Source organism: Camelus bactrianus, chromosome 3, assembly GCF_048773025.1.
Source record: "Camelus bactrianus isolate YW-2024 breed Bactrian camel chromosome 3, ASM4877302v1, whole genome shotgun sequence".
Taxonomy (NCBI): domain Eukaryota; kingdom Metazoa; phylum Chordata; class Mammalia; order Artiodactyla; family Camelidae; genus Camelus; species Camelus bactrianus.
Window position 1 is genome coordinate 57,468,848 of NC_133541.1, and position 26,616 is coordinate 57,495,463.

Genomic DNA, 26,616 nt, shown 5'->3' on the forward strand with positions numbered 1-26,616 from the left:
AGTTGCAGCATCTGTGGCAGAAACCATCTACATTCATTTTATATTTTTATAGTATACTAGATTTATGCATTGATCTCACTTCTCTTTATGGTAGAAATAGTTTTCATTCATTTGAATACCTACATGCCTTTGTTTATGTAGTTGAAAGGCTGAATGTGTGGAGTGGAGATGTAAAAATTGACTGTAATATGTGAAAGTTAAATAGGGAGGACATATAGTTGGGTAAGAATAACCCGCTTCAACACAAAAATAGTTATTTTATGGACACAATACAGTGAACATATGCTGGGATATAAAGACAAAAAGCTTTATTTTTTATTTTTATTAGAATGAGAGGGATAAATGTAAATATAGTATATCTTCTAGTTATGTAAAAGTCTTGTAGTCTTGGGGCTTTTTTTTTCAGCCAACCATAGTTAAGAGCAGAAGGTGCTCCATAGAGTTTTTACTGATAGTTCATATGCTTCTATATTTATGTTGACATAAAGAATACAGCAGTACTGTTACCTTCTCAATAGAGTTTTCCTTTCTATTTTGACATCAGTAAATGCTAGATGTTGATCCTTTCATAGGTCGAAGGGAGAGGCTTCTCGAAACAGGAGTGACCTCCCTGCCGATGAGGGGCAGGGGTGACTCCGTCATCGTTATTCCTCCTGTACATTCTCAGGTTCCACCTAAGCGTTTGTGGCTGGGATCGGGGCCAGGCTGAGAGCTAATTCTGCAGCATTATTCCTGGGGGCAGGAGGGCGAGACGCTGGGCAGCCCTCCGTGCTTCTCTTTGTCTTCTTCCTGGGTCAGCACACCCACTGCCATGACACTGAAACTAGGAGAGCCATAGTGGCAGGACCCTTTCCTAGGACAATGGTGAAAGTGAGAGCCACTCTGATGAGAGTGAGGGCCCAGAATGTCCTCCCTCCTGTGTCAGGACGAGGAGCTTCGCTGGTGTATTTCCTGTGACAGAAAAGTCAGTTGGGCTTAGTGGTTGGTACCCTGTGGTGATCTGCAATCTAGGAAATGTTCTGAGGACAGGTGTTATTTAAAAGTATGCTAGTTCAAATGTTTAGATGTGACTCCTGAATTCCTCTGGCGAAAAGGTTAATTTTAAAAATGATAACTGACCCGATTCAGTCATCTCTCATGAAGGATAAAGGTGTAAAAGTATAGTGGGTTCTTCTTTCCTGGTGCTTTCAGTAAGCCATCCTTGCGCGGAGACCCCCTTGCGCCGCCACTCCTCTATTTCCCCACCACAAAAGATTCCTCCTGCCCTTGTGTGTGGGATGTGGCTGCAGCCTATGCAGCTAAATCTTGTCTCACGGTTGCACAGGGGTGGGGTTGTCATTGTACTGTGAAAGGCTGTAAAGAAACTTTCTTTTACTTTTCTAAAAACAGTCTTCTCTAGGACAAATTATGACAAGAGGCCAGAAGGAATCTCTTCTTTCCTTACTGAATAGAGGGTGTCTAAGCATCCCTTACATAAAGGACAGCAATCAAACGCTTTTCCTGTGTGATCTGGTGAAGTGGTGTTAACTTTTTAATTTTTTTTCTTCCGGTTCATGCAAAGATGAATCCCTTCATTCCACGATTACAATATGTGTACCTGCTTCCAGGTTTCATTTTAAGGACGTTGCTTTGTTAAACATGTGGAAGAGTTTCCCTAAGCTGTTGCACAATCTTATTGGATGTATTTTTCCCATCGTTAATTAAAATAGCAAATGTGAAGGCTGATAACTGTGTACAGAAGGGTGTTTGATGTAACGTGAAAAGATTTGACTCCTTTGTGTGTGAGAGTGTGATCAGCCAGCCTTGCTAGCGATTTCTTCTGTCTACACTGCCAAATCTTCTATTTAAGTATTGTGAAAACTCTTTGTTTTTTTCAGGTCGAATGAGTGATTTGAGTGTAATTGGTCATCCAATAGATTCAGAATCTAAAGAAGACTGTAGTGAAGAAACAGACCGAAGGCATGAGCTAATTGCTGAAATTTTACCTGAGTTAATTGAAATTGATATATACCACAGTGAAGAAGATGAAGGGGAAGACGAGGACTGTGAGAACGCTACTGACGTCACAACCACGCCCTCCGTGCAGTACATAAATGGGAAGCATCTAGTCACCACTGTGCCCAAGGACCCAGAGGCTGCTGAAGCTAGGCGTGGCCAGTTCGAAAGTGTTGCACCCTCTCGGAATTTTTCAGACAGCAGTGAAACTGACGGTCATCAGTTTGTAATCACCAAGACTGGCTTGTCTACTGCCATGCAACCTAATGAATCTAAAGAAACAACTGAAATCCTTGAAATTACATGGAGACCTGAGACTTACCCTGAAACAACAGAACATTTTTCAAGTGGCGAGCCTGAGATTTTCCCCACAGTCCCAGTCCCTGAGGGAGAAGCCTCAGAGGGACCAGAGTCAATCACAAAGAAAAGTCCTGAGCTTGATTACCTGATGCACCAGCATACTGAATTGGTACCTCTTTTTCCTGAAGAGTCTTCGGGAAATGCTGGCATTGACCAAGAATCTCAGAAAATAGTCTTTTCAAGGGCTACAGAAGGAACATTTGGTGAAGAGGCAGGAAGAAGTACTTTCAGCACGTACACCCCAAGTGCCGTTCCAAGTTCTGCATCAGCAGAAGTTTCAGAGGAAGTATCGTTTACCTTAACAGGAAGTCCACGGCCTGATGAGCCACTGTCCACGGCGGAAAGCTGGGTGGAAATAGCCCTTAGACAAAGTGTAGAGTTCTCGGGGAGTCCTTCTATTCCAATTCCAGAAGGCTCTGGGGAAGCAGAAGAAGACAAAGATAAAATGTTTGCCATGGTAACTGATTTATCACAGAAAAATACTACGGATTCACTTGTTACTTTAGACACTAGCAAGACAATGATCACAGAAAGCCTTTTGAATGTTCCTACACCCACGGTTTATTTGGTTTCTGAACAGCCTTCTGCCGTAGTGCCTACCAAGTTTGTAAGGGAGACAGACACTGTTGAGTGGGTCTTCAGGATATCTCCTGAGGGAAAGGAGAGGGAAGATGAGGAGAAGGGAACTACAGGTACAGCTTCTACAGTTGAGGTACATTCGCCCACTCAGAGATCAGATCACTTAATGTTACCCTCTGAATTCGAAAGCTCAAGTGAAGTGACAGCTAGTGCTTCAGCCTCTGCTACCAGGAAGAGTTTTATGTCCTTGATGACACCCACACAGTCTGAAAGGGAAATGACAAGTTCTACTCTTGTCTTTACAGAAACAAATGTTTTAGATAGTCTGGGGGCACAGACCACCGAGCCCAGCAGTAGCAGGCAACCTGGGGCTTGGGAAGGGCTGTCCATTGTCCCAGGGAGCCCCGTTTCTCTCTTTATGGAGCTGGGCTCTGGAGAAACTGCTGCCGACCCAGAAACCACCACTGTTTCTTCATTTTCATTGAATGTAGAGTCTGAAATTCAAACCCAAAAGGAAACAGCTGGCACTTTGTCCCCACATGTGGAAACTCTATTCCCTTTTGAGCCAACTGGACTGGATTTGAGTACTGCAATGGACAGAGAGGTTGCTGAAATTATAAGCCAAACATCCAAGGAAAACTTGATTTCAGAGATCTCAGGGGAGCCAAATCATGGGGCAGAAATAAAGGGCTTTTCTACAGATTTTCCTTTGGAGGAAGATTTCAGTGGTGACTTTAGAGAATACTCAACAGTGTCTACTCCCATAACAAAAGAAGAAACAGTCATGGTGGAAGGCTCTGGGGATGCAGCATTTAATGATACCCAAATTTCACCATCTGTAATACCTACTTCGGCCCACGTTTATCACAGAGCTGACTCAGAAGAACCTGGTCGCACTGTGGTCAGCACTTCAGCCTTCCCTTGGGAAGAGTTCCCAGCCTCAGCTGAGGGCTCAGGTGAGCAGCTGGTCTCACTAAGCAGCTCTGGTGACCAAGTGTTTCCCAGTGCTGTGGGAAATGTCTCCAATACAGATTCCCCAACTATTGACCAAGGATTGGGAGAAGAAGGTGCTATCGATGAAGCTGATAAAAGATCCACCATTTTGCCAACAGTGGAAGCTGAAAGCACTAAAGCTTCAGTGGAAAAGGGAGAAGTGGAGGTTGACGGCATGGATTCAGTGGACTTTCCCCAGACCGTGGAGCCAGACACATTATGGGTCACACAAGAAATCAACCCTGTAAGGCAAGGAAATGAAAGTGAAGTAGTGGCAGAAGAAAAGATCCGAGATCAGAAGTCCCTTGAATCTCCTCAAAGCTCTGTTGCACCAGAACAAACAAGTTTTGATTCACAAACATTTATTGAAATTGGACTCCAAAGCACAGATTATTCTACACTGACAACCAAGAAAACTTACAGCACTGATAAGGAAATGGAGGAGGAAGGCATTTCCTTAGGTGGCATGTCTACTCCAAATCTAGACTCACCGGGCTTGGAATCATACACAACTCTTCCTGAAGTTACTGAGAAATCCCATTTTTTCTTAGCTACTGCCTCGGTGACTGCATCAGTACCAGCTGAAAGTGTAATTACAGGTTCAACAATCAAAGAGGAAGAAAGTAGGAAACCCTTTCCCAAAGTTATGAGACCAATAGTTAAAGAGTCAGATACTGATCTTTTATTCTCTGGACTGGGATCAGGAGAAGAAATTTTGCCAACCACAGTATCAGTGAATTTTACTGACATGGAACAAGTCACTAGCACATTATATCCCCAGACTTCTCAAGTGCAAAGTTTTGAAACCAGCACCCTAAATGGTACAACTGGAGACTATGAGGGAATGGGAGTTGTGGAAAGTGAAATTAGACCACTCATTTCCCAAACAAACAGCATTTTTGAAGATAGTGAGACAGCAGCCAGCACAACCTTCCTAGAAATTTTAAGTGACACCAGAACTGAAGGGCCCTCTCCAGCACCTCTCACTTTCTCCACAGACACTGAACATCGAACAAGTCAGACACACCATTGGGCAGAAGAAATCCAGACTAGTAGACCACAGCCTATGGCTGATCAAGTCTCTAAAGAGAATTCTTCAACAGCAGAAACTGAAGGAGCAGCAACCTCTTCCACTGATTTTCTGGCTAGAACCCCTGGTCTTGAAGTGGCCAAAGGATTTGTTACATCAACACCAAAACCATCTGACTTGTTTTATGAACATTCTGGAGAAGGATCTGGGGAATTGGATATGGTTGATTTAGTCCACGCTTCTGGAACTACTCAGGCAAGTAGGCGAGGAAGCACCACATTTGTTTCTGATAGATCACCAGCAAAACATCCTGAGGTTCCAAGCGCTAAGGCTGTTACCGTTGATGGAGTCCCAACAATTTCAATGATGCCTCTTCATCCAGAGCAGAATGAAAGCTCCCCGGATCCAACTAGCACACTGTCAAGTACAACGTCATATGAGAGGTCCACAGAAGGTACTGCAGATAGTGTCCAAGACCACGTCAGGGGATTCGAGGATTCTACCTTAAGACCTGACAGAAGAAAAGCCACTGAAAATATTATTATAGATCTGGACAAAGAGGACAAGGATTTAATTTTGACAATTACAGAGAGTACCATCCTTGAAATTCTGCCTCAGCTGACGTCAGATAAAAATACTATCATAGATATTGATCACACTAAGTCTATATATGAAGACATCCTGGGAATGCAAACGGACATCGATCCAGAGGTACCCTCTGGACAACATGGCAGTTATGAAGACAGTACTCAAGTTCAAGAGAAGTATGAGGCAGCTGTTAACCTCTCTTTAACTGAGGAAGACTTTGAGGCCTCTGGTGATACTCTTCTGTACAGTCAGGCAACACAAAATGAATCAGTGACTCCTGAAGACCGAAGTCAGTTAGATCACCTGGGCTCTGTCTTCACAACTGGAATCCCCATCCCTAGCACAGAAACAGAATTAGATGTTTTGCTTCCCACAGCAACATCCTTGCTCATTCCCAGTAAGTCTGCCACAGTTAATCCAGAGATTGAAGAACCAAAAATGGAAGCAAAAACCCTGGATGACATCTTTGAATCAAGCACTTTGTCTGATGGTCAAGCTATTGCAGACCAAAGTGAAATAATAGCAACTTTGGGCCATTTGGAAAGGACACAGGATGAGGATGAAGAAAAGAAACATGTAGGTCCTTCTCTTCAGCCAGAATTCTCTTCAGGGGCTGAGGAGGCGCTGATAGAACCTACCTCCTACGTAAGTATTGGTACTACCTACCTGATGGCTCAGAGTTTAACAGAGGCACCTGATATGATGGAAGGATCCAATCCCCCAGATTCCACTGATACATCAGCAGTTTCAGCCTTTGCAAAGCTGTCTTCTCAGACACCATCATCTCCTCCACTCACTGTCCACTTAGGCAGTGGAGCCTCTGAACACTCAGAGGGCCCCCAGCCAAGTGCTCTGCCGCGTGCAGATGCTGGCATATCTCAAGTACCCCCAAGAAAACCTACATATGTTGAAGCAACTTTCAAACCCTCAAGTGAAGAGTACTTTCACATAACTGAGCCTCCATCCTCATCTCCTGACACAGAATTAGAGTCTTCGGAAAATGAAAGTCAACCTACATTATTAAAACAAACGGAAGCGTCTACTACCACAGAACTAAATGCTCAAAAAGAAATTGAGATTGCCCAGGATTCCCAAAACGAAACCAGTACTCAACTTTCTGGAGAAACAGTCAAGGTATTTCCCAGTATTAAAATACCTGAGTCTGGGACTGTTGTCACAGCTGCAAGTGAAGTTAAGTTAGAAGGTGCTACGCTATGGCCACACTCTACTTCTGCTTCTGTGATTTATGGGGTTGAGGCAGGTGTGATGCCTCAGCCCAGCCCACAGACTTCTGAGAGGCCCACCGTTCCTTCTTCTCTGGAAATAAACCCTGAAACACAAGGAGTTTTGATCAGAGGGGAGGATTCCACAGTAGCAACATCAGAACAGCAAGTGTCGGCGAGAATTCTTGATTCTGATAATCAGGCAACACTAAGCACCACAGAGTTAAATACTGAGCTTGCAACACCACCATTTCCCCTTCTGGAAACTTCTAATGAAACCAGTTTCCTGATTGGCATTAATGAAGAGTCAGTGGAAGGCACAGCAATCTATTTACCAGGTAAGGTCACAACATTGACAACTCTGTTTCCAAATTTGGAAACAGTCCCTTGGTCCTAACATGTATGTGTATATAATGTTTATTGCAATGTTAAAACCAGTGAAGTTTTTTTGTATTCACATAATGGTAGGACAGGCCATAGTATTGGGTCCATAATGAGATGCAAAGAAAGTAAGTATAGATTATTTGGGGGCTTTAAAGATATTCTTTGTATTTTTCTGGGTTTAAGAAAAGACATGCAGTCGCAATATGGAAAACTTTTAATTGTCAATGGTGCAAAAATTCAATTTGTTTTACTCTCAACAGAAGTATTGTTTTGTCTTCTGTCCTGAAGTTATACATCTTAGTTTTAAGAACAGAAAAAAAAAGTATATCCTACTTTTAAAAAAAATCTCTCATTGATGGGTGCTATTAGGGCAATATTGAAATCTGTCAGGCTTTTAAAATTTCAGTAGTAAATAACTCAGATAAACATTTCACATAGTTTGTGCAATATTGGTTATCAGTTCATACTTTTATGTAGTTTCCCTGCTCCAGATAGTCTATGTCATGCCTCTAACACAGTGCCTAGCCATAGTGAGTATTCATTCGTACACATTCAAGCTCTATTTTTTGTCCCCCCCCCCCTTTTTTTTTTGTTGTTGTTAGGGGGTGGTAATTAGGTTTATTTATTTATTTTTTAATGCAGGTACTGGGGATTGAACCCAACACCTCGTGCATGCTAGGCATGCACTTTACCGCTGTGCTATAGATACCCTCCCCACCTTCGAGCTCTGCCTGTTGAGGGAAGATTCCTGGGTTTTTTTTACTGAATGGACAGAAAGTATGAATTTGATACTGGTTCATACAGACTATCTCACTTCATCGTCACAAAAAGGCTGTAATGCACATATTATTGTTGCCATTTATAAGGATAGGACATGGAGGTTCAGAGAGATTCTGCAATGTGTCTGGGGTGGCAGCCACACATCACGGTGCAAGTGGGATTTGAACCCAGATCAGCCCCACTCCAAAGTCAATGGTTTTTTCTGTTTTTTCAGTGCTCTTTGGTGGTTTCCTATAAATATGGTATAAAAATGAATAATTGAAATTTAATGATATGTAAACCAGAAATCTTGAAATATTTACTTGGTAGAATTAATTTTTCCTTCAATCTAGCTTGATAATGTTGAGTTATTCACTTTAATGGTCTTCTCCAAGAACATTATCTAAGTAGCAGTATCAGTGGAATCCACAAGTACCAATCACCACCTAGTTGCTCCCTAGAAAAAGGAAAAACAAGATCAGTACTTCAAGGGCTGTGTTAGTTGAAAATATGTTTTGTTTTAATGAATATGTTTTACATCATGGCTGTATGTAGAGGATTACTCTGATTTTTTTCAACCTTACCTTTTGTCCTAGTAATGCTTCAGTTTGTTGTGCTTCAGATAGAGTAAAATAGTCATAAAGTATAACTTTTATAAATGACTTGAAGTATTTCATGAATAAAATTGATCAAAGGTGGTTGATGGATTTTTTTTTATTGTTGTCACTTTATTACCTGTCAATGATTACCTAGGAATCTGGCCAATATTTATTCTTTTGTAATTTAGTTGAAATATACTTCAGGTTGGAGAAACTATCGCTTCTCGGCCTTTTGGCTAAGATCAAGTGCAGGTTGGAGGAACTATAAGACAGAATTCATTGGTAATAACTATACATATAGAGAGAGTTAGGTTTGGCAAATGAATGAGACATGTGTATCAGCTGTCCAGTCCCCAGTGTTTACCTACAACTAGAGCTTGCATCTCCACTGCAAAACAAATCATCACTTTAGGCTAATTCAGTAAACAGGAGCTCCTATTGGATTGCCTTGTCTATCCGTTGCAGATTCAACTTTCAGAGATTAATACAAACTGTTTAGGGAAGAATAAATTCGTGAAAACAAAACTGTTCTAATCTAAACTACTTTAAGTTCACAGAGTGACACCCCCTGCCCCCACCCTGCCAAGTCCTTGTCCCATACTCTCGCATAGTGTCTCGTGTCTGTGGTGGGAATGAGAATGTACTTCACGTTCGTGTGGCACGTCACCGTTTACCAAGCACTTTCACATAAGTGTCATTTTGAATTTGCACTGAGAGCAGCATGTGGCTGTGACGTTGACAATAGCCTTGTCATCTAGGCAGTGTACTTTCAAAAGCAGGAGGCTAAGATGGCTAGGGAGATTTTAAATATCTTTAGAGCTATAGGTGATTTTTAGCAAAATCGGGATGGCTTTTGGAGAAGTAGCTGTAAGCATCCAAATTAACCTAATTACAGTATTGAACCCACACATTCGAATGTGTATGTTTCAAGTCTTTCTAGTAGTCCAGAATTTTCTTAACACTCAGACAGTGTGAGTTTGACTTTCCTGGGTGGGAAAGGCTCAGTAATCTTCTATAGCAGTATCTGTTTACTGAAATATTCATATTTCATAAGTAGACATCTTCTTTTCTTTGTGTGCAATTATTTCAGACCTTCAGGACTTAAAATTTTTGAAAATACGGTTTTTACTCCACATATAACCTATTGATTTCAATTCTTCTGAAAAATGTTTAGCTCTCATTTGGATTCTTAAACATTTGAAACTTAAGCAACTCTGGGAAAAGGTTTCAAATATTATATATAAACTATTAATGTAAATATAATTATCCATGCAATATTACAGAATAATCTGTGTGTTTCAAATAGTATAAAAGTATTTGCATTTAGAAAATGTATATTAAACTGTTTCTCCTCATAAATTTGTAACTCTAGCCTTTATATTGATCTGCTAGGAGTGTCGATTTTCTTTGTGTTTTAATAAGAACATTGTAATATAAATTTGAGGGTTCATTTTAGGTGAGGTTTTTGTATTTGGGTTTGTTTTTATACAGTAGAGTTTAATCCATGTGTTGCTTTTCTTCAAGTATAGTTTAAAGGAGTACATTTGGAACGTGTTTTTGGAAAAAGCATATTAATGTAGCAGAAGAGACTTCAGTGCACACTTTCGAAGAAAAAGTTTCTGAGCATTAAGTGGTAAAAGGCAATAATAATTCAAATGATGGTAACAAGCCAATCTGCTAAAAAGAATGCATGTTCTGTGTATCCAGCCATTTCACATGAACTAACCTCGTTTAAAAGAATACATTTTCCATTCACTGTGCACATACGTGTAATCATTTTGACTAAAATCAATTGCCATTATCATGCCAACTAAATCTGCAGTAGAATATATTAGTTGCCAGATACCATACAAAATATTGTTTAAAAATAATGATGATTGAATCCCAGAAGTGAATAGATGCAATTTGTAACAATTAGCTGTAATGCCAAGATACACTCCAGAGAGTAAAGTTAATGTTAATTTTTACGTGTAGTATCTCTAAATTGCTGTGGTAAAGCTTATGTTATGGTAGCAATAGTTTTATGCTAAAATTTTATGCTAAAATATGTTGAAACTTAGAGATGAACCTAACTGCTTTTCTTACTTTCCTGAACACGGTAGGCCCAGACCGTTGCAAAACGAACCCGTGTCTTAATGGGGGCACCTGTTATCCTACTGAAACTTCCTATGTGTGCACCTGCGTGCCAGGATACAGTGGCGACCGATGTGAACTTGGTAAGATGTTCTTGCCCAAAAGTGTAGTGCTTTTCCAGAAGATGTATTGGGAAAGAATTTATATTGCATGAATCAATCAGAGAATTTCTGAGAAACCCATGTGTAGATGAATTATACATTAAATGAAATTTAAATCATAAAGTGATTTAAGTAGGATCTGGGATATAGGGGCAGTTGTTTACTGAATTTTGTGACTGTACCCAACATGCAGTGAAGCTTACTGAGGTCAGCTGTATCTTTGTGGTTCTTACCCATAGGCTTTATAAATGTAAAGTTATGTAAATATTGACAGAAATTATTAGTCTGTCCCCCAGATCTGCATATCAATAAATCATCAATTTAAGGACAATTTTTTTTAGAAAGCTATATTTAAAAAATAGGGAGCCTGGCCAGATGTAATGTCCTAAAAATATCAACCAAGTCCAATCATTCTATTGTTTCATTTAGCATCTCTGTTGCCTTATTGCATGACTGAGACATTATGCTGTACACCAAAAATTGACACATTGTAACTGACTATACTTCAATCAATCAATCAATCAATCAATCAATCAATCAAATTACAGACAACTTAAAAAAATAGGGAGCCTTTGGGTTTCAAGATAACTTGCTGCTGTGATGTGGCGTGGGACCACACCCCCACTGACTACCCCCAGAGGCCAGCCTCACCCACTCTGCCTCAGAGAGTCTTGATGTTGTCCAAACATCCTCCTTTCTTTCGGGTTCCGGAAAATATCACTATCTTTTTACTAAATCTGTTCCTTTTACTCCCATTCTTATTTCAGTTTCCTTTTCCTTAAAAAAGTTTTTAAAGTTTTGATTTGGCTAAAGATCGACCTTGACTCTGAGAAAACAGATGGAATATGTGGGCCAGGTGCTCCTTTGAGCAGCCCTGTAACGATTTTCTCATAATGACTGAGTAAAGGAGGCCTGTGGATAACACTTTAGATTACACAGCAGTATTGAGATAAAACCCCCTGCATTCATGTTAAAAGACTGCTTATTTGAAAAAAAAAATCAACAAAAGCTAGTAGGGTCTATTTGTGTGCTAATCAGTGAGGATGTAGGTATCGCAATAGATAACATAGAAGGAATAATTATATCTTAAACATCAAACTCACATGTATATATATAAAAGCATTTATGTGGCTCCCATTCCTTTTCACATTAAAATCAATTAAAAATAATTTAATGAGTTAACGTACGTGAAGCTGTTTGATCAGTGGCTGGCACTTAGCAAGCACTATAAAAGTATTTGCCGTCATTACTATATAAAATCATTTTTACTAAGGCCATTTCTTTAGGTAAAGATACAGTCTGTACCTCTTAAGAAATTTACTTTGTATATTCATTTTGAATATTTAATAAAACATTAATTAAATTTTTAGTGGAATTGCAAAATGCTATGGAATAAAGGCATTAATGTCATCAGAGGAGATCATGGAGGTCTGTGTAGAAAGGTTGTATTTGATGTAGGCGTTAGAGTTGGGGAGGATTTTGATACAAACTAAAGCACAGAGACCACAAACAGCAGAATGCATCTGGGGCACCATGAGTATTCAGGAAGCCTACGTAAGCATTTGTGGGAGAGAATATTGGAATGCAAGTTGGATCTAGATGGGTGTAAGAGGGTCCTGGATCCAAGGCATTGGAGAATTTTACTTCATAATCTAGTGAAGCGATTCTGAGACTTCAGCAGGCATCAGGATCACCTAGAGAGCATGGTCAGCCGCACTGTGTCGTTCCCATCCTCCACAATATCTGAGTCAGTAGGTCTGGGTGGGCCTGGGAACGTGCATCTCTAATGTTTTCAGGTGATGCTGCTAGTGCTGGCCTGGGGACCACACTCTGAGGACCACTGCCCTGGGCAGTTGGGGTCTTTGGAATGTTTGAAAGCCAATGAGTAAAATTATCTTGATTGTGTCTAAAGAAGATGACAGTCAGCAGAGTAAGAGCTATGTTGGAGAGGGAAGGGCCCAGAGGCTGTGAGGCCAGTTAAGTAGTTACAGTCCTTCACAGGTGAAGTCACAGAGCATGAGCCAGGACGTGGGGTGGGAGGGCTAAGAGGGTTTTCTATTGGTTTTAGGGCTCATGTGACTCATCTAAAAGCAATGAAGATAATGGCCCTACTCTGAATCTATTTGAAATTTTCTTAGAGTTGCCAGATTGAGCAAATAGAAACATGGGAAGTTCAGTTAAATTTAAATTTCAGATGAAAAAAAGATTTTTTTTAGTGTTAGTATGCCCTAACTGTATTATGAGACATAATAAAATCTCCTTTTTTTAAATCTGAAATTCAAATTTAACTGGCTGTCCTGTATTTTACCTGGCAATCTTACGCTAAATAGGATCCTTTGACCTTATTTGAAAGTACTTTTGTGGCCTTTTACGATTTTATTTCAGATTTTGATGAATGTCACTCGAATCCCTGTCGCAATGGAGCCACATGTGTTGACGGTTTTAATACATTCAGGTGTCTCTGCCTGCCGAGCTACATTGGTGCTCTTTGTGAGCGAGGTAAGGGCTCTCACAACATTTGTATGATGAACAGTATTGAGACCTCATTTCAAATGTTACTTCTAGATAGCCCTTTGTCAGAATGATTTGGATGTTTTTTTTAGCAATTTTGACTATATTGTTTTCTGCAGAGGAAATTCACAGGCTGCCTAAATACATTAGGTTTCCTTGTATGTTCACACAAGCTCACATCTGAACAATAATACTGATTGGATTATTGTTGTTTTGCTGATAGAATGGAATTGCAAGCAGGCACACTGAACTGAATTTAAGGACCTCTGTCCACCAAAAGGAACACTGTTGTTATGTATTTTTCCTGGGGACAAACTGGGCATCAACCTTAATCCGTGTTTGTGGCTTGTACCCAGGAATGTTGAATTCAGTGTTCCTTGCCTTTATTTTCTCCCCCTAAGCACCTGAGACTCAATGGGCTTATTGTTCATAGTCAACCGTCTCCGGAAAATGAGTTAATATAGTTGTGCAAATATATTTTCCTTGGCTTAGCAAATACTACAGAAAAGATATTGTGAATCAAGTTTTTCCCCACCGGAGAAGCATCTACTTTTTCTGAATGGAAGAAAGGCCTAAATTCATGATGGCTTGAATTTCGTGATCCCTGTAGTTTGCATTTTATGGCCAACCTGAGAGTGTATTTTAGGTGGTTAATGGTAACATTTCAGAGCCCATCAATCAGAAACAGATTGCATACTCAGCACACTCAGTTTTGGAACATCGATTTCCTCTGCTTAAAGTCATAGGATGGTTTGGCTTTGACAAAAGCGCTTAATGCCAAACTTCCATTCCACCAGACAAAACGAAAATGAGTGTCTAATAACTCAGACATATTAGTCTGGCCCCACATTCTGCTTTGCAGCGTTAATCTGGATGTCACCACAATTAAAGCAGAACTAAAAGAGGCATGCATTGAATTGCCAATGCAAAGAGGTGGGGGATGGTTGGGTTTTTTTAGGGGTTTTTTTTTTCCTTTCTTTTTATTGCATAGGATGAGTCTATTTTAGAACTTTAAAAGGGAAATATGGTAATTGACCAAATAAGATCCTCTTCTTAAAGAAAAAATAGTGTGAAAGATGATATTTATTGAAGAAAACAAAACGGTGAGATACTTGAGACAGTCACAGATGTTGAAGTGATTCTGGCTTCCCTTAGTTCCAGGTTCAAGGAGTGATTCAAAAAATCATTTGTTCAGCATGTGTTTATTGAGCACCTACTGTCTTCTGGGCAGTCTTTTGGGCACTGGAGATAGAGCTCTGAATAAAACAGAGTCTTTGATCTTGGTAACTCAGCATAGTTCTTGGCAGAGAATAAAAAGAGATACTGGTTGTTGGGTACCTTTCAATCTTCCGTATGCTTCCAGATACATCATTTCCTTTGGTTGATGCAGTATTTCTGTGGGTTAAATGGGCCAGAAAGTGAGGTTCAGGAAGGAAATATCATGTGTTCAAGGTCACACAGCTAGTAAATTAGGGAGTGGGAAAAATGAACCTAAGAGGCCTTGGAAAGCCCAAGTTTTTCTCAGGATCTTCACACTTCCAAAGTAACTTTTAAAGATAAGCTTTGTTTTTCTTCCAATATGTGTATCTGATGAAGTCGGTGGTAATATCCATGGAAGGGACTTTAGGACCAATTACCTTTCCCCCCTCTAAAACAAATATTAAAATGTTCTCATTTTTTCTTTCATTTCTGGTGCCATCTAACCTTCAGGGACATTCTATTTTATCTTAAAGCAAGGATAACTTTCATCCACATTATTTGCTCAGGCACAGCTATCCCAGTCTGTTTACCAGATGCAGCTGTGCTCCTGTGATTTATTGCCAGGACACTGAAAGATTTTTTTCCCCTCTTTTCAGGTTGCCTAAGAACAAATGTTTTCTTCATTAACAGCAGCATTGTTGTCTAAACAGTTTTCTATCCAAATTTCGGTGATGACTATCTTGTTTCTTCAGCTGACCTTTTCTGTTCTCTGCATTCGTAACTTTTCCAACTCCCAGGAACTCTAGAGCAGGGGATACATTTGGTGGAAGGATAACAGAGCTAAAATCTAGAAAGGGGTCTTAGATCATTGGAGACAGAGTTCTGTACACACAATTTGCTCCCGGCCAAAGTCAAGATATAGCTTCCCAGTCAGAAGTGCCGAAGCGTTGACAGTTTCTGAAGGCTTGAGGGCTGTATGTCAGAGGTGTTGAAAACATTACCTATGTAGCATAAAGAGAATAGATTTTTAGGGAAATTGTTTAAGACTGATGGTTTCAGCTTCTGCAGTCATGACCAAGAGTTGTTGTACCCTCCCCCACCACCCCTAACACCAGCACGCAAAACGAAACCTGGGACTTTGTAATGTAACATATGCACTATAGGAGTTGTAAAGCCTAAGAAAGTTTTCCAAATGTAGGATAATACTTATGAATGTAGGATAATACTCATCCAAAAGAGTTGCCTTTTAATAAACAATATGTATCACATTATTTTTCGATAAGCTTGTTAAAACAAGCAGACTGCTTCTGATATCACCCTTCAGAATAGCATCCTAGAATATGCTACTTGTCACACAGTCCTTCATCACATATTTGTTGAATTCATGAATAATAAAAATTAAGTGAATCAGTGTGGAGATTTCACTTTCTTAAAAATAAAGTCATCCTGTCAAGTGTTATTTGCACATGTATTTACAATCAGTGGGAAGCTGTGGTTTAGAGAGTACAGATAAATAATCTGTCCCTATTTGGTTTTAGCAGAAACGTTGCCCCTATTTTTTGGACCCATGTTCTGATAGGAATATATGCACCTGCTAACTGAGAAAGATCTTGTAGCACCTACATTTTATGATCATTTGAGGTTTTTGTGTGTGAAAGAGGAAAAATACTTAATCTGCCTTAACAATAAAAAACAAAGAAAGAAAACCAAACTAAAACCACTTGGGTTAATAGAGGATAAGAAAGAGTATATAGAATGTTTTTTCTGATATATTATTCAGTAAGTTAGGGATCCTCTAGAATTGTTAAACTGGATATCTTCAAATAAATGATCATTTCCAAGATTAAGGAAAGCTATGCTGTAACAACATCACATCATTGACTTTGGCAGTAAGGATGTTCTAAAAAATTTTCCGGTTCTCCTCCCCTATAAATTAACCCCTTCTTATGTGAAGATCTGTTTCCTCGCCACCCCTCCCACCTCACCTCTGAATTCTTCCACGTGAACTTCCCAAAAGGAACATCACTACATCCGAGTAGCCAAAATATACTTCATTCTCGGGTCCTAAGTGCTGCGCTTACACCAAACCACCGAGCTGTGTCTTGAGTCCTTTCCTATGAGATCTGGTGGTCCCCAAACAACCCTAAAACAACTCAAAACTTCCGGTGCACTTTGTTTAAATCAGTTAGTCAGCTGGCTGTAACTAAACAACAAGCCTGATAGACTAAACCGAAATAAAGACTGCTCTCAGAAATAAGCTGCATCTGTTGTATGATTATGGTCTAAATCACTGCAGCCAGGAAAAAATGAACTCTCTCGCCATGTGTACTTTCCCACAATTACAGAAGGAGGAGCAAATGGAGGAGAGTCAGGAGATATTTGACTTTCAACTTGGCCACCAAGTCAGACATATAAAATGAGCATTTGTTTCATCTAGTACAGTTTTGTTATCTTCATCAATCAGTAAAATTAGGGGAGGGGAAGCTGACCGTTAGGTAATCTGGAGTTTTCGTGGTGTCTACAATTCTATACACTTTTCAGCTTTGTTAGTTTTTACATGTAACTAGTTCAGTATGTTTGTGAGATATGTTTTGTGAAAGTTAAAATTATTTTGATTGATCATTATTTAATAGCTATAGTGTAATCTCACCTGTGAGTAGGCAAGTCTGAGGCAAGATCGCCAGTGAGAATGCAGTTCTCTGAGCAAGGCAACTTTCCTATGAAATACTTGAAAACTGGCATCTAGAAAGGATGGCTGAAGCTTATTGCCAGTGTAAAATTTAGACATATTTGCAAAGTGTTTTCAGCTCCCCAGGATACTGGTTATAGCGTTGTTGCAAAAGAGAAAAAATAGATGTATATACACATACACATATATACACGTATAATATGACTGGATAGAATAAGGAGGACTAAGGTAAAATCATTCTTGGTAAACTTCAAATCCCAATGCTTTTGCCCTGGGAGTTACCTGTATTCCCTCTCCTTTTGGGAAAAAGGCACACAATCCTAGCTATATCCCAGAAGCTGCCTACTAATGATTTTTTTTTTTTCCTCTTAGTAAATCTTACCTGACAAGACCCTTTGGCCACCCAGCTATCTCTCTAGGAAGTGGGAAAGGACTGCCTCCAGTGCCTTTGAAGTCCTTATGTAAATAGAGCATTCATAATCCTTTTAGCCAGAATTCTTATCTTATCACTTGAATGATGCTCTTTAGAAAAGTTGTGTTGGTAAGGAATTAGTCCCAATTGCTTCACAAGTGAGTCAGTAGAGTCTGCAGTCTGAGGTTTTGACTGGCCGCATTTTCAGTTTTTCTCCTGCTGAAACCGGCTTTCATCAAGGAAATGGCAGTTAGGTAGTGCCTCTCCCATCCTAACATGTATTGCAACCACTTGGCAGGAATCAGTTGGGCTCTCTATATCATTTCTTTGTCATCGTGACCAAAATTTGTGAATCCTTTATTTTGGGGACATTGCATTGATATTGTCTTGGGTCTTCTGGGAACACTTGGATGGGTGAACCCAGTTTGAATGACGTAGGTGAGTTTAATGAGCTCCTGTCTTGTTTCTTCCCAGACACAGAGACATGTGACTACGGCTGGCACAAATTTCAAGGGCAGTGCTACAAGTACTTCGCCCATCGACGTACGTGGGATGCAGCTGAACGGGAATGCCGTCTGCAGGGCGCCCATCTCACAAGCATTCTGTCTCATGAAGAACAAATGTTTGTGAATCGTACGTACCAACTGTGTGTGGGTTTTCTCAGGCTTCCCTCATTCTCACCACCTTTTTAGCTTTTCCTGTATCTAACTGAAAACAAGTAGCTTTGTCAGTTGTGACTCGACTTACTAAATCCTTCATCTGTGAACTACTTAAAAATCATCTCTCCTATATGAGTCCCCTACTTTGAGAAACATTCCGTTATATCATAGGAAGGCATTTCGTGGTTTGCCAGCAGTAATGGTTGAAGCCGCGTGCTATAGGTTGAATCATATAAAATTGCCATTCGATCATTTTTTGACTTAGAATAATGACCATCTCTTATGTTTCCAGTCTCATTCTCCCCATGCTTTGAGGTCTGTATTTTGAATATGTACATATAACATCTAAAGGTAAAGAGAAAATTGCTTTCAGCTATTTTTATCCCACTAATTAAAATTGAATTGTTCATAGCACCCTAATCTTAACCTCTGTGCATAATTGGTTCTCATCGAAGTTTCTAAATATTTTAGACCATCGAAAATGGGCCTCATATGAAGAACATAAATAGATGGGGACTGAAAGCTAATGAAACATACTACCTGAGCTGTTTAATAACTCCTTTAAACTATAGCGAAGAAGAGGGCAGCTAGCTTTTATGTAGCAAACATACAGAAATTTTTTGCTCCTGAAGCATTGTTTGATGCTCTATTAAACATGTTCTCATTATGCCTGCTATCTTTTAGAAGTTTGATTGTTAATATGCAATCTGGGTAAAGGTTCATTTAATTTTTTTTCATGGTGTCTTGGACTGTGACTCATTTCATCGTGAAAGTAATTATTTTTGAGGAAGTTTTGCAGCACTGTCCAGTCTAGGTGTTCATTATTTAAAATGCTTTGAGAAGAAACATGTGGTTTCCAAAATGAGGCTAGCATGGGTGAGATCTGTCACATTTTATTGGTTCACTGAATTTTTGCCAACTGTACAGCTTAATAAAAAAAAAAATAAGTGGAAAGTTTCTGTCATGAGTGAAGATGGAAAAAAATACTTAATTGTAGTAAACGGAGAGGGAAATAATTGTCCATGTCTGACATTTTAATGTTTCATGATGTTTGCAAATTAGCTTTTTAGTTTAAAACACATTGGGCGGAAGAACAAAAGATAAACCATCAAAGATTTTTATGAGCAACTAAAAAATCCAGCCAGAAAAGATGATTCACTTTAAAATAGTTTTCTTTGATACATTGCATCCGTCTGTGGGAAAGGTAGTAAACACGTCTGTGTTGTCCCCTTATCAGGTGTGGGCCATGATTATCAGTGGATAGGCCTCAATGACAAGATGTTTGAGCACGACTTCCGTTGGACTGATGGCAGTACACTGGTAAGTGGCTGATGAGGATGATGCCGATTCTAGACTGTGGTACTATGGGTTGATTACATGTTACAGAGGCGCATTAGACTGGAGACCAGTTAAACATCTTGCTCAGGGTCACTCGGTGATATGGAGGTGGGTGAAAACACCTGAGTGTTTTCTGAGACCCCATCCAACTATTGGTGCACGTCAGCAGAATTGCTTCAGGGCTATCTTTCAGATGGTTATCTTTGCCTTTTATAGCTGCAAAGCAAAAAGAAATATAATAATTGTAAGAGGAAAGGCCCTTAAAAAATACCTTTTCCTCTTACAAAATTGTGCTGGAAATCTGCTATAAGGCATGACTCATTTTTAACCAAGCAACAATGCTCATTTTTTGTATCTTAAAAAAGATTGTTGAATCGTGATCTTGTAAATTTCCTTCCATGCAAATTCTGCAGACTAATTTTATGGGGTTTCTGTTGTTGCTGTTGTTGTTTGTTTTTGTTGTTGTTGTTAGCTTTTTCTACTTCTTAAAAAAATAGTAATTTAATAATACTGGCCACATCCTTGAGTAGGCTGGAATAAGTTTCTTAAGTCAAGATGGGTGATGCTGTTTTGAGTCACTACTGGTAAATCCATATGAGCCTAATGTTTTTTAGAACTACTTTAAGTGTGGCTAGCTCTAGTTGTGGTTCTAGGCGCTGGCTGTTCATTAGAATCACCTGGGGAGCATAATTTAAAAACTGGTGTTTAGGCCTCAGCTCAAATTCATTAAAGCAAAACCTCCGGCAGCTAGATTTTCTGTTTTCCCTGGGTGATTCTAAAATGCAGACAGAGAGCTGGGTTAGACAGTTAAGTGTAAATGAAATTCTAAATTAGATAAACAGGAGGGAGACTTGAAAATAATTTTTAAACTCTTTTTGTGTATGCCTAAGTTTCATTCACTACTTCCACTCATCTGGATGTAATGAGTTTGGCAAAATATGACGTTCATCCTAGAACAGATGCCAGACTAATCTCTGTTTCCAGAAGCTCTGCTCTGTCTGTTCAGGAAAGCTTCTCTGTGCCCTGGATGGGCCCTCAGATCATCCCTGTGTCAGTCATCGTACTCAGCGCTTTGCATTCACTTATTCTCCACTATAACCTTTAGGACAGGCGTTAGGTGTTCCACAGGTAAAGAAAGGAAAGATCAGTTAGACTGAGCTCCTTGCTCTCAGTCACAGTGCTGTTAAGTGATGAAGCCATAGGGTTTCTGCTTGACTTGAAAAAGTATATCCCTTACCACATTTTGCCTGTAGGAACCCTGAAATAAAGCCCACTTGCCTTCTCTCTGTCATGACTCCTTATGTTTAATCAGAACTGTTTGTCATTCATGTCCATAAGTAGGTTCATTGGCAAGATGGAGAAAAAGTCCGTAAAATATATTCCCAGGAAGGTGTGTGGGTACATCCCCTGCATCGATAGTCTCGCTTTCTTTTAGTTGTCCTAGGTGGATGGTCTATCTGCAATTGTGGCATCTGTATGTTTTCACTTTGCTGCAATGAATAATAACTTCAGGGGGATAATTTTGGTCAGATTTATAGTGGTTGGTACAACCTAAATTCTTATATATTAATTTTAATTGAAGCTAGGCCATTTTGTCTTTATGAACTTAATTTATAAGTGAACATAAAAATTTCAAGGATTTTTTCCCTATATATTACAGAGGATTAAAGCTGTTTTTTATCATTTTTTAATGTGTAGTATACAGTACAGACATTTAGTAAGTTTTCCCTTGCTGAATGCACGTGTCATTCCTGTGGGATAAATTGGGTCTAGGATACTCACTATCATGTCTTCCTCCCACAAACTTTCCTTTACAAGCGGCCCAGTGAAAAGTGCAGGCTCTTGTGGGCCGTATTATAGAAGCTAGAATGCCAAGGACTCAGCTGGCCGGTTCCGGTTGGCACTTACCTGTGCTGGACCACAGCTTACCTCAAAGTGTACCTATTTGCTGGGTGCCTGGAAGAGCTGCATTTGGCCCAGTGGAGTGTGTGTTAAGTCTGTCATTGGCAGCATGCTGACCTGATTGGGCGAAGTCCTCACTGTTGCCAGTCTGTCATTGGTTATATAGAATTGATTTGTATCTTTTCATTCTTCACATGTTTGTGAGTTACTAGATGTTTACTCTGGTCTCTACATTAGCAGGTCAGCTCTTCAACAAAGTGGTTCTCTTGTCTGTTTTTTGTTTCTCAAGGTGTCTAGGTTAAGGCCCTATACTCCCTGAGAGCCTGGTTGGTGAGGCTAAATACTGGCTTATAGCTTGTAGATAAGTGAGATCTGTAAAATATGTCAGGGAATTTCTCTTGCCTGTCATTCAGGTAGGCTTAATTCATCAGACATCGTTATCCCACTATGCTGAAGTAAGCCAACTCAACTATTTTTTTCATCCATGTCCATTAATTTTTAATGGACTGGACTATGAAAAATATCATTAAAAAAATAACTGAATCACCATTTGCATAGTCTAGACTGGTCCCAAAATTGGTAAATAAGCAAGCATCGCACTTTGTTGAGGAAAAATATTGATTTCCTCTGAAATGTTCGGAGGAAGATAACCTAACCTAACAGATAACTATACAACATAAACAAGAACCTTACTCTTGATTAATTCATTAATTAAAATTGACACCTAAGGGCTGAGAGAACACCAAATAAGGGCCTCAGTTGGAAGAAGGCAGCAAATGAATTACAGAAACAAGCAAAGTTATCAAAGAAATGGCACGATTAAATCCAGGAAAAGTCCTGACAGACCATTCACTCTTTGTGTAAAATAAAAGTGTGCTAAGGAGTGTCCCTTAACTTTGAACATTTTGGAACAGAAAAGACCATCTGCCCAACAAACAGCCCGTCTCCCTCCCAGTTGACTGATCTCTGGCCCACTTTCTGCTTTTCTAACCACCCTCGCCTCCATCCCTTCCTTTCCGAGACAGCCTAGGTGTCTTTTAAACTCGTTTGTAGTTCTGTCTACAGCCACCAGCCCCCTAACAGGTTCCATATGTGCTCAGGCCTTTGAATAAAATAGTTCTCCTTTGTCTCACTGTTTACTCCAAGTGTCTTGCTTTTGAAAATATCCCTAATAGTAAACTCTTCATCGGGAAAAGCAGTATCTGCTTACACTTGGGAATGGTGTTAACTCGACTGTGTGCAATTTTAAGGACTTTGTTTATGTTTTAGAGGGATTTCTCCCCTCTCCCTCTACCCCCACTTTTTGTTTGAAAAGTTTATTAGAGCTTATCCTTCTTGGGAGGTATAGCAGTATTCAAACAAAAAGAACCTTTGATAATGTACTGTATAGTATCTTTTGTTATTCAGTCTTACATTAAAAACAAACAAGTTTATATTAGGCCTCAATTTCAATAATTTCTTGTCTTGAAATAATTAAACTTTGTTGCCAGTAAACTTGCAGCATATCATATTTAACATGATTATGCTTTATAATCATACATAATTCAATTTATATGCTTCTACTAAATGAATAATGTTATTTGGCCAAGTTATCTACATTGCCCTTATCCTGATGGATTCATTCCACATTATTGGTCTCTGTAATAAGATGTTGATATATTAAGAACATGCCAAATTCTTGCTTTTGTTAATATCCTTAAAACAGTTTTTTAATATTATTTATTTGCAGTGTTTACCCAATAAATTTCACAAAAGTATATGCATGAACAAAACCGGTTCTAGCCTTACCCTTGTGATTTCTATTAAGGTTCTTTTCTCTTAACACATTTCAGTTTTCACCTTGTCACTGGCTTTCCTTCTAAGCAGTCGCGTTTCGGGTTATCCCTTGGGTTCCTACTGACCAGTCATTCTTTAATGTGACTGTTGATCTCTAACAGCAAAATGCCCCAAGTGCTTATTAGAAACCCTGACAAATAACTTTAATAATGAATTACCTTACTTGTCACCCAAGTCATGTCTTCAAAGACACGAAGTTAAACCATCCAAGTTAAATACACATTAAAGCTGGTGAACTTAAACAAACATTTCTTATCTGGCTGCTCTACTATTAGCTGACTTTTAAGTTCTTTCTTTAACCTATTGTTAAATGAATGACTAGTCTGAAGTGTTTTCCCCCAGCTCTTTTTTTCAGTGCCTATGACCTTCCTCTCCCCTTGTTCTGAACTTACTCCCTTTTTAATTCTGTGATGTCTTCCTCTTGCCTTTGGTATAAAATTTGGCCATTATTAGCAAAGCATACCGAGCCCACCGACTCCATCTGCCACTTCCTGAGCTGTCTCATCTCAAAATACTCATGGTTCCTGGAATAAGTTCCATGACATCTCACTCCTGTGGGTCTTTGTATCCTCTTGCCCTTGTACTTAGAATGTTCTCACCTCTTGCCCTAATTTCATTTGATAAATGTTCCAATACCTTGCTTAACCAAGAGTCTCCTTCCAGGAAGCCTTCCTAGCATGTATGACTGAGAGCTCGTCCTCTGTGTTCCAGGAGCCCTTTGTGCCTTCTTCCCACCCTACCACTGACCCCTGAGGCACTCATTTCCTGACACTGAGCCTTCTGAGACAGGGACTAACTTTCATCTCTATTTTTTCAGCACTTGGCAGAGTGGTTGACAAAAATAGGTATTTGAATGATCATCAATACTTATACATTGCTCAGCCAACTCACTCTGTTATTTTTTGAATCCTGAAATGACCAGTGAAGTCTTTTGGCTGAATCTCTATGCTGATTCTTGTTTATCTAAATTAATTATTTTGTTTAAAGTTGTATAAGTATGGAAAACATTAAAACATAACAGGTGGTATTACAAATATGATGAAAAGAAATGTTTCTGAGAAACAGAATTATGTAGCTGAGCATAATGCAGCTTACAAAAGTTGTTAACCCAAAGGAAAATAGATGTACTTGCTAGAAATGATGACAGTTTTGTCCCCAGTTGTCCCAAGAATACATAAGCTTGGGGAAGAAGACATGGCAAGCAAACTTTTCACAGGTTTGAATTATAGCAGGGCAGATTTTCCATTCAGCCTTAGGAAACTGACAATTACTAAAAACTTTGACTTTAAAAAGCCTTATTATCCAAATCCAAAATGTAGTGAAACCAGCAAAAGGAAATCTCACTCCTGAATGTTATATGCTCCTTTCATTTCTTTATAGCTCACGTGAGCAAGGGCGCCTTGGTTGCCTAAGGTTGGGCCGGGCTTCCTTTATTCTTCCACTATCTGCGTCTGTTCTTTCTAGCACGGAGGGAGCCAGACATCAGGGAACACTATGGAATCATTCATGTTTCTCCACTTATATACATCCTGCAAAATCATTTTCACAACTTTCTTTTCAACTACAGACTACAGCTTGTCCACAGACAGCACAGTCCAGAAGATGGTGGAAACACTTAGGTGTCTTAATCACTCTGCTTTTTGTAACACACCTCCCAACCACTGTAGACCTCAGAGATTTCAAGCTGTTACTGTCTTGCGCCCTTCTCCCTCTGTCCCCCAGGGATAAAATTCTCACAGGGGGACTTCTCCTGTGGTCTGCATTGCGCTTTCCTGTCTTCTCTTTAGTGAGTTCCTGCAGCCCTGTCAGAGCTTACCCCTCACACTGGGGACCGGATGTTTCAGTGGAACAGATGCAGTTACTTCAAAGGAAAATGTCACCTTAGGTTGTGCTGTCCAGAGGCTGAGGATTGAATAGAACTGACAATCCAGTTCCCTTTGAAAAATGTTGAGGAGCTTTAGGAAAGTTTGATTTTTTCAGAAAAAAAGAAAAAAACCTTGACTTTATCCTTATACATTTAAAAAAGCAGTTTCTATGTCTCTCGCATTTTCTTTCTGTCACCTCTATTTTGTCAGCCTTCGGTGTCACCCTGTGCCAGCCTGCTGACTTGTCAGCTTCCTGGGAAGTAGTCACGGCCTCCTTCTTACTCTCTAGTGTCCTCTTTAGAGAAGACAGACATCCTTTCCTCTGCCCTTGTCTGGATCTAGTTAGGAAGTTCTCAAACAAGTTACTAATTCACAGACCCATAAACGTCCTATTTTCCAAGTCGAACAACTCATCTTGCCCCTTGATAGTAATCATATAGATTACAAAAGGCTAACTGATAGCCTTTTGTGCATAAAAAAAATCCTGCTTGAACAAAGCATTTCCGGAAGATACCTGAATTTTGCAGTTTTTTCTCGTTTTGATAAGCATGGTCGAGCATTGGCAAACTAGCTCCCTAGAATTTCAGACACCCACTTGTCCTCCTGGTTTAGATGCTGAGTTGATGCAGGAAAATAGCCAAATTGGTTGTGGATTTGACTTTAAATCCAGAGCCCCCTTTGCTTCCTTCCTAATCAACGCGTCAGTGTGTCAAGCAAAGTATTGTGAGAAAACACAGCTTTTAAAAAGGTGGAAACAGTAAAGAAATAGCCCTTAACCCAGGAAGAGACACTTAAAAGGGTCAGAGAAAAGGAGTAAAAAATCGAAGACTATAAACTGTTATCCTTTCTTCTGCAGGAATGTATCATTATCACCCTTTTATAAACACAAAGCTTCGTATCCTCCTCCCTCTCCTAGATGTCTTGGACGTTGAAAAGAGAGTCAGGAGTATTAACTAATTCCCTGTGTTTTCTAAGCTTATTTGTAGGTTTGTAGGTTTGAAGGGATTGTGAATGATTTGGCAGAAATCAATGATGCAAAACAAAACCCCAAACCAAAAACTCAAGTTTTACCTTTTTTCCCTGAAAATCTTAAAAGACTTTTTGTGAAGTGTTTGCTGATAGATGTACCTTGGCTGTGGTGTGGTTTCAGCTCCAAGTCAAAAGCCACTTCTCTGTGGACCAGTCACACTGCGTATCAACATTAGTTTAATTATGTTAAACCTCACAGTCTTCATTAGATTCACCTAAAAGCCAAGGAAAACATATGCTGTTTCCCTATATCCTTTAACACACTATTCACGAGCAAAATTCTCAGTTTCTTTTCTGAAAGACCACTGAGCTCCCAGTGAAAATTTTTACTTGTGTTGCAGTTCCATTTGATTGGAAACCAAGACCTAGTTCTTCATGTGAAATATACTGAGTCATAGAGTAATCACAATGGACAAGATTCTCCTTAAAAG

The 26,616-nt window shown here is 39.5% G+C and overlaps 1 protein-coding gene across 3 annotated transcripts in view; it reads left to right on the top strand.

Annotated features, from left to right (window-relative positions):
* VCAN (versican) overlaps positions 1–26,616 on the top strand; it is a 105,494-nt gene that overhangs the window by 61,405 nt on the left and 17,473 nt on the right. For 2 of the 3 annotated variants that reach the window (XM_010970603.3, XM_045507081.2), the window contains 5 exons: positions 1,878–7,106; positions 10,613–10,726; positions 13,130–13,243; positions 18,031–18,189; positions 19,453–19,535. In XM_010970603.3, coding sequence (XP_010968905.2) covers positions 1,878–7,106; positions 10,613–10,726; positions 13,130–13,243; positions 18,031–18,189; positions 19,453–19,535 — 5,699 coding nt within the window. The remainder of the gene's footprint in view (positions 1–1,877; positions 7,107–10,612; positions 10,727–13,129; positions 13,244–18,030; positions 18,190–19,452; positions 19,536–26,616) is intronic. The other variant, XM_045507082.2, reaches the window with a different exon arrangement.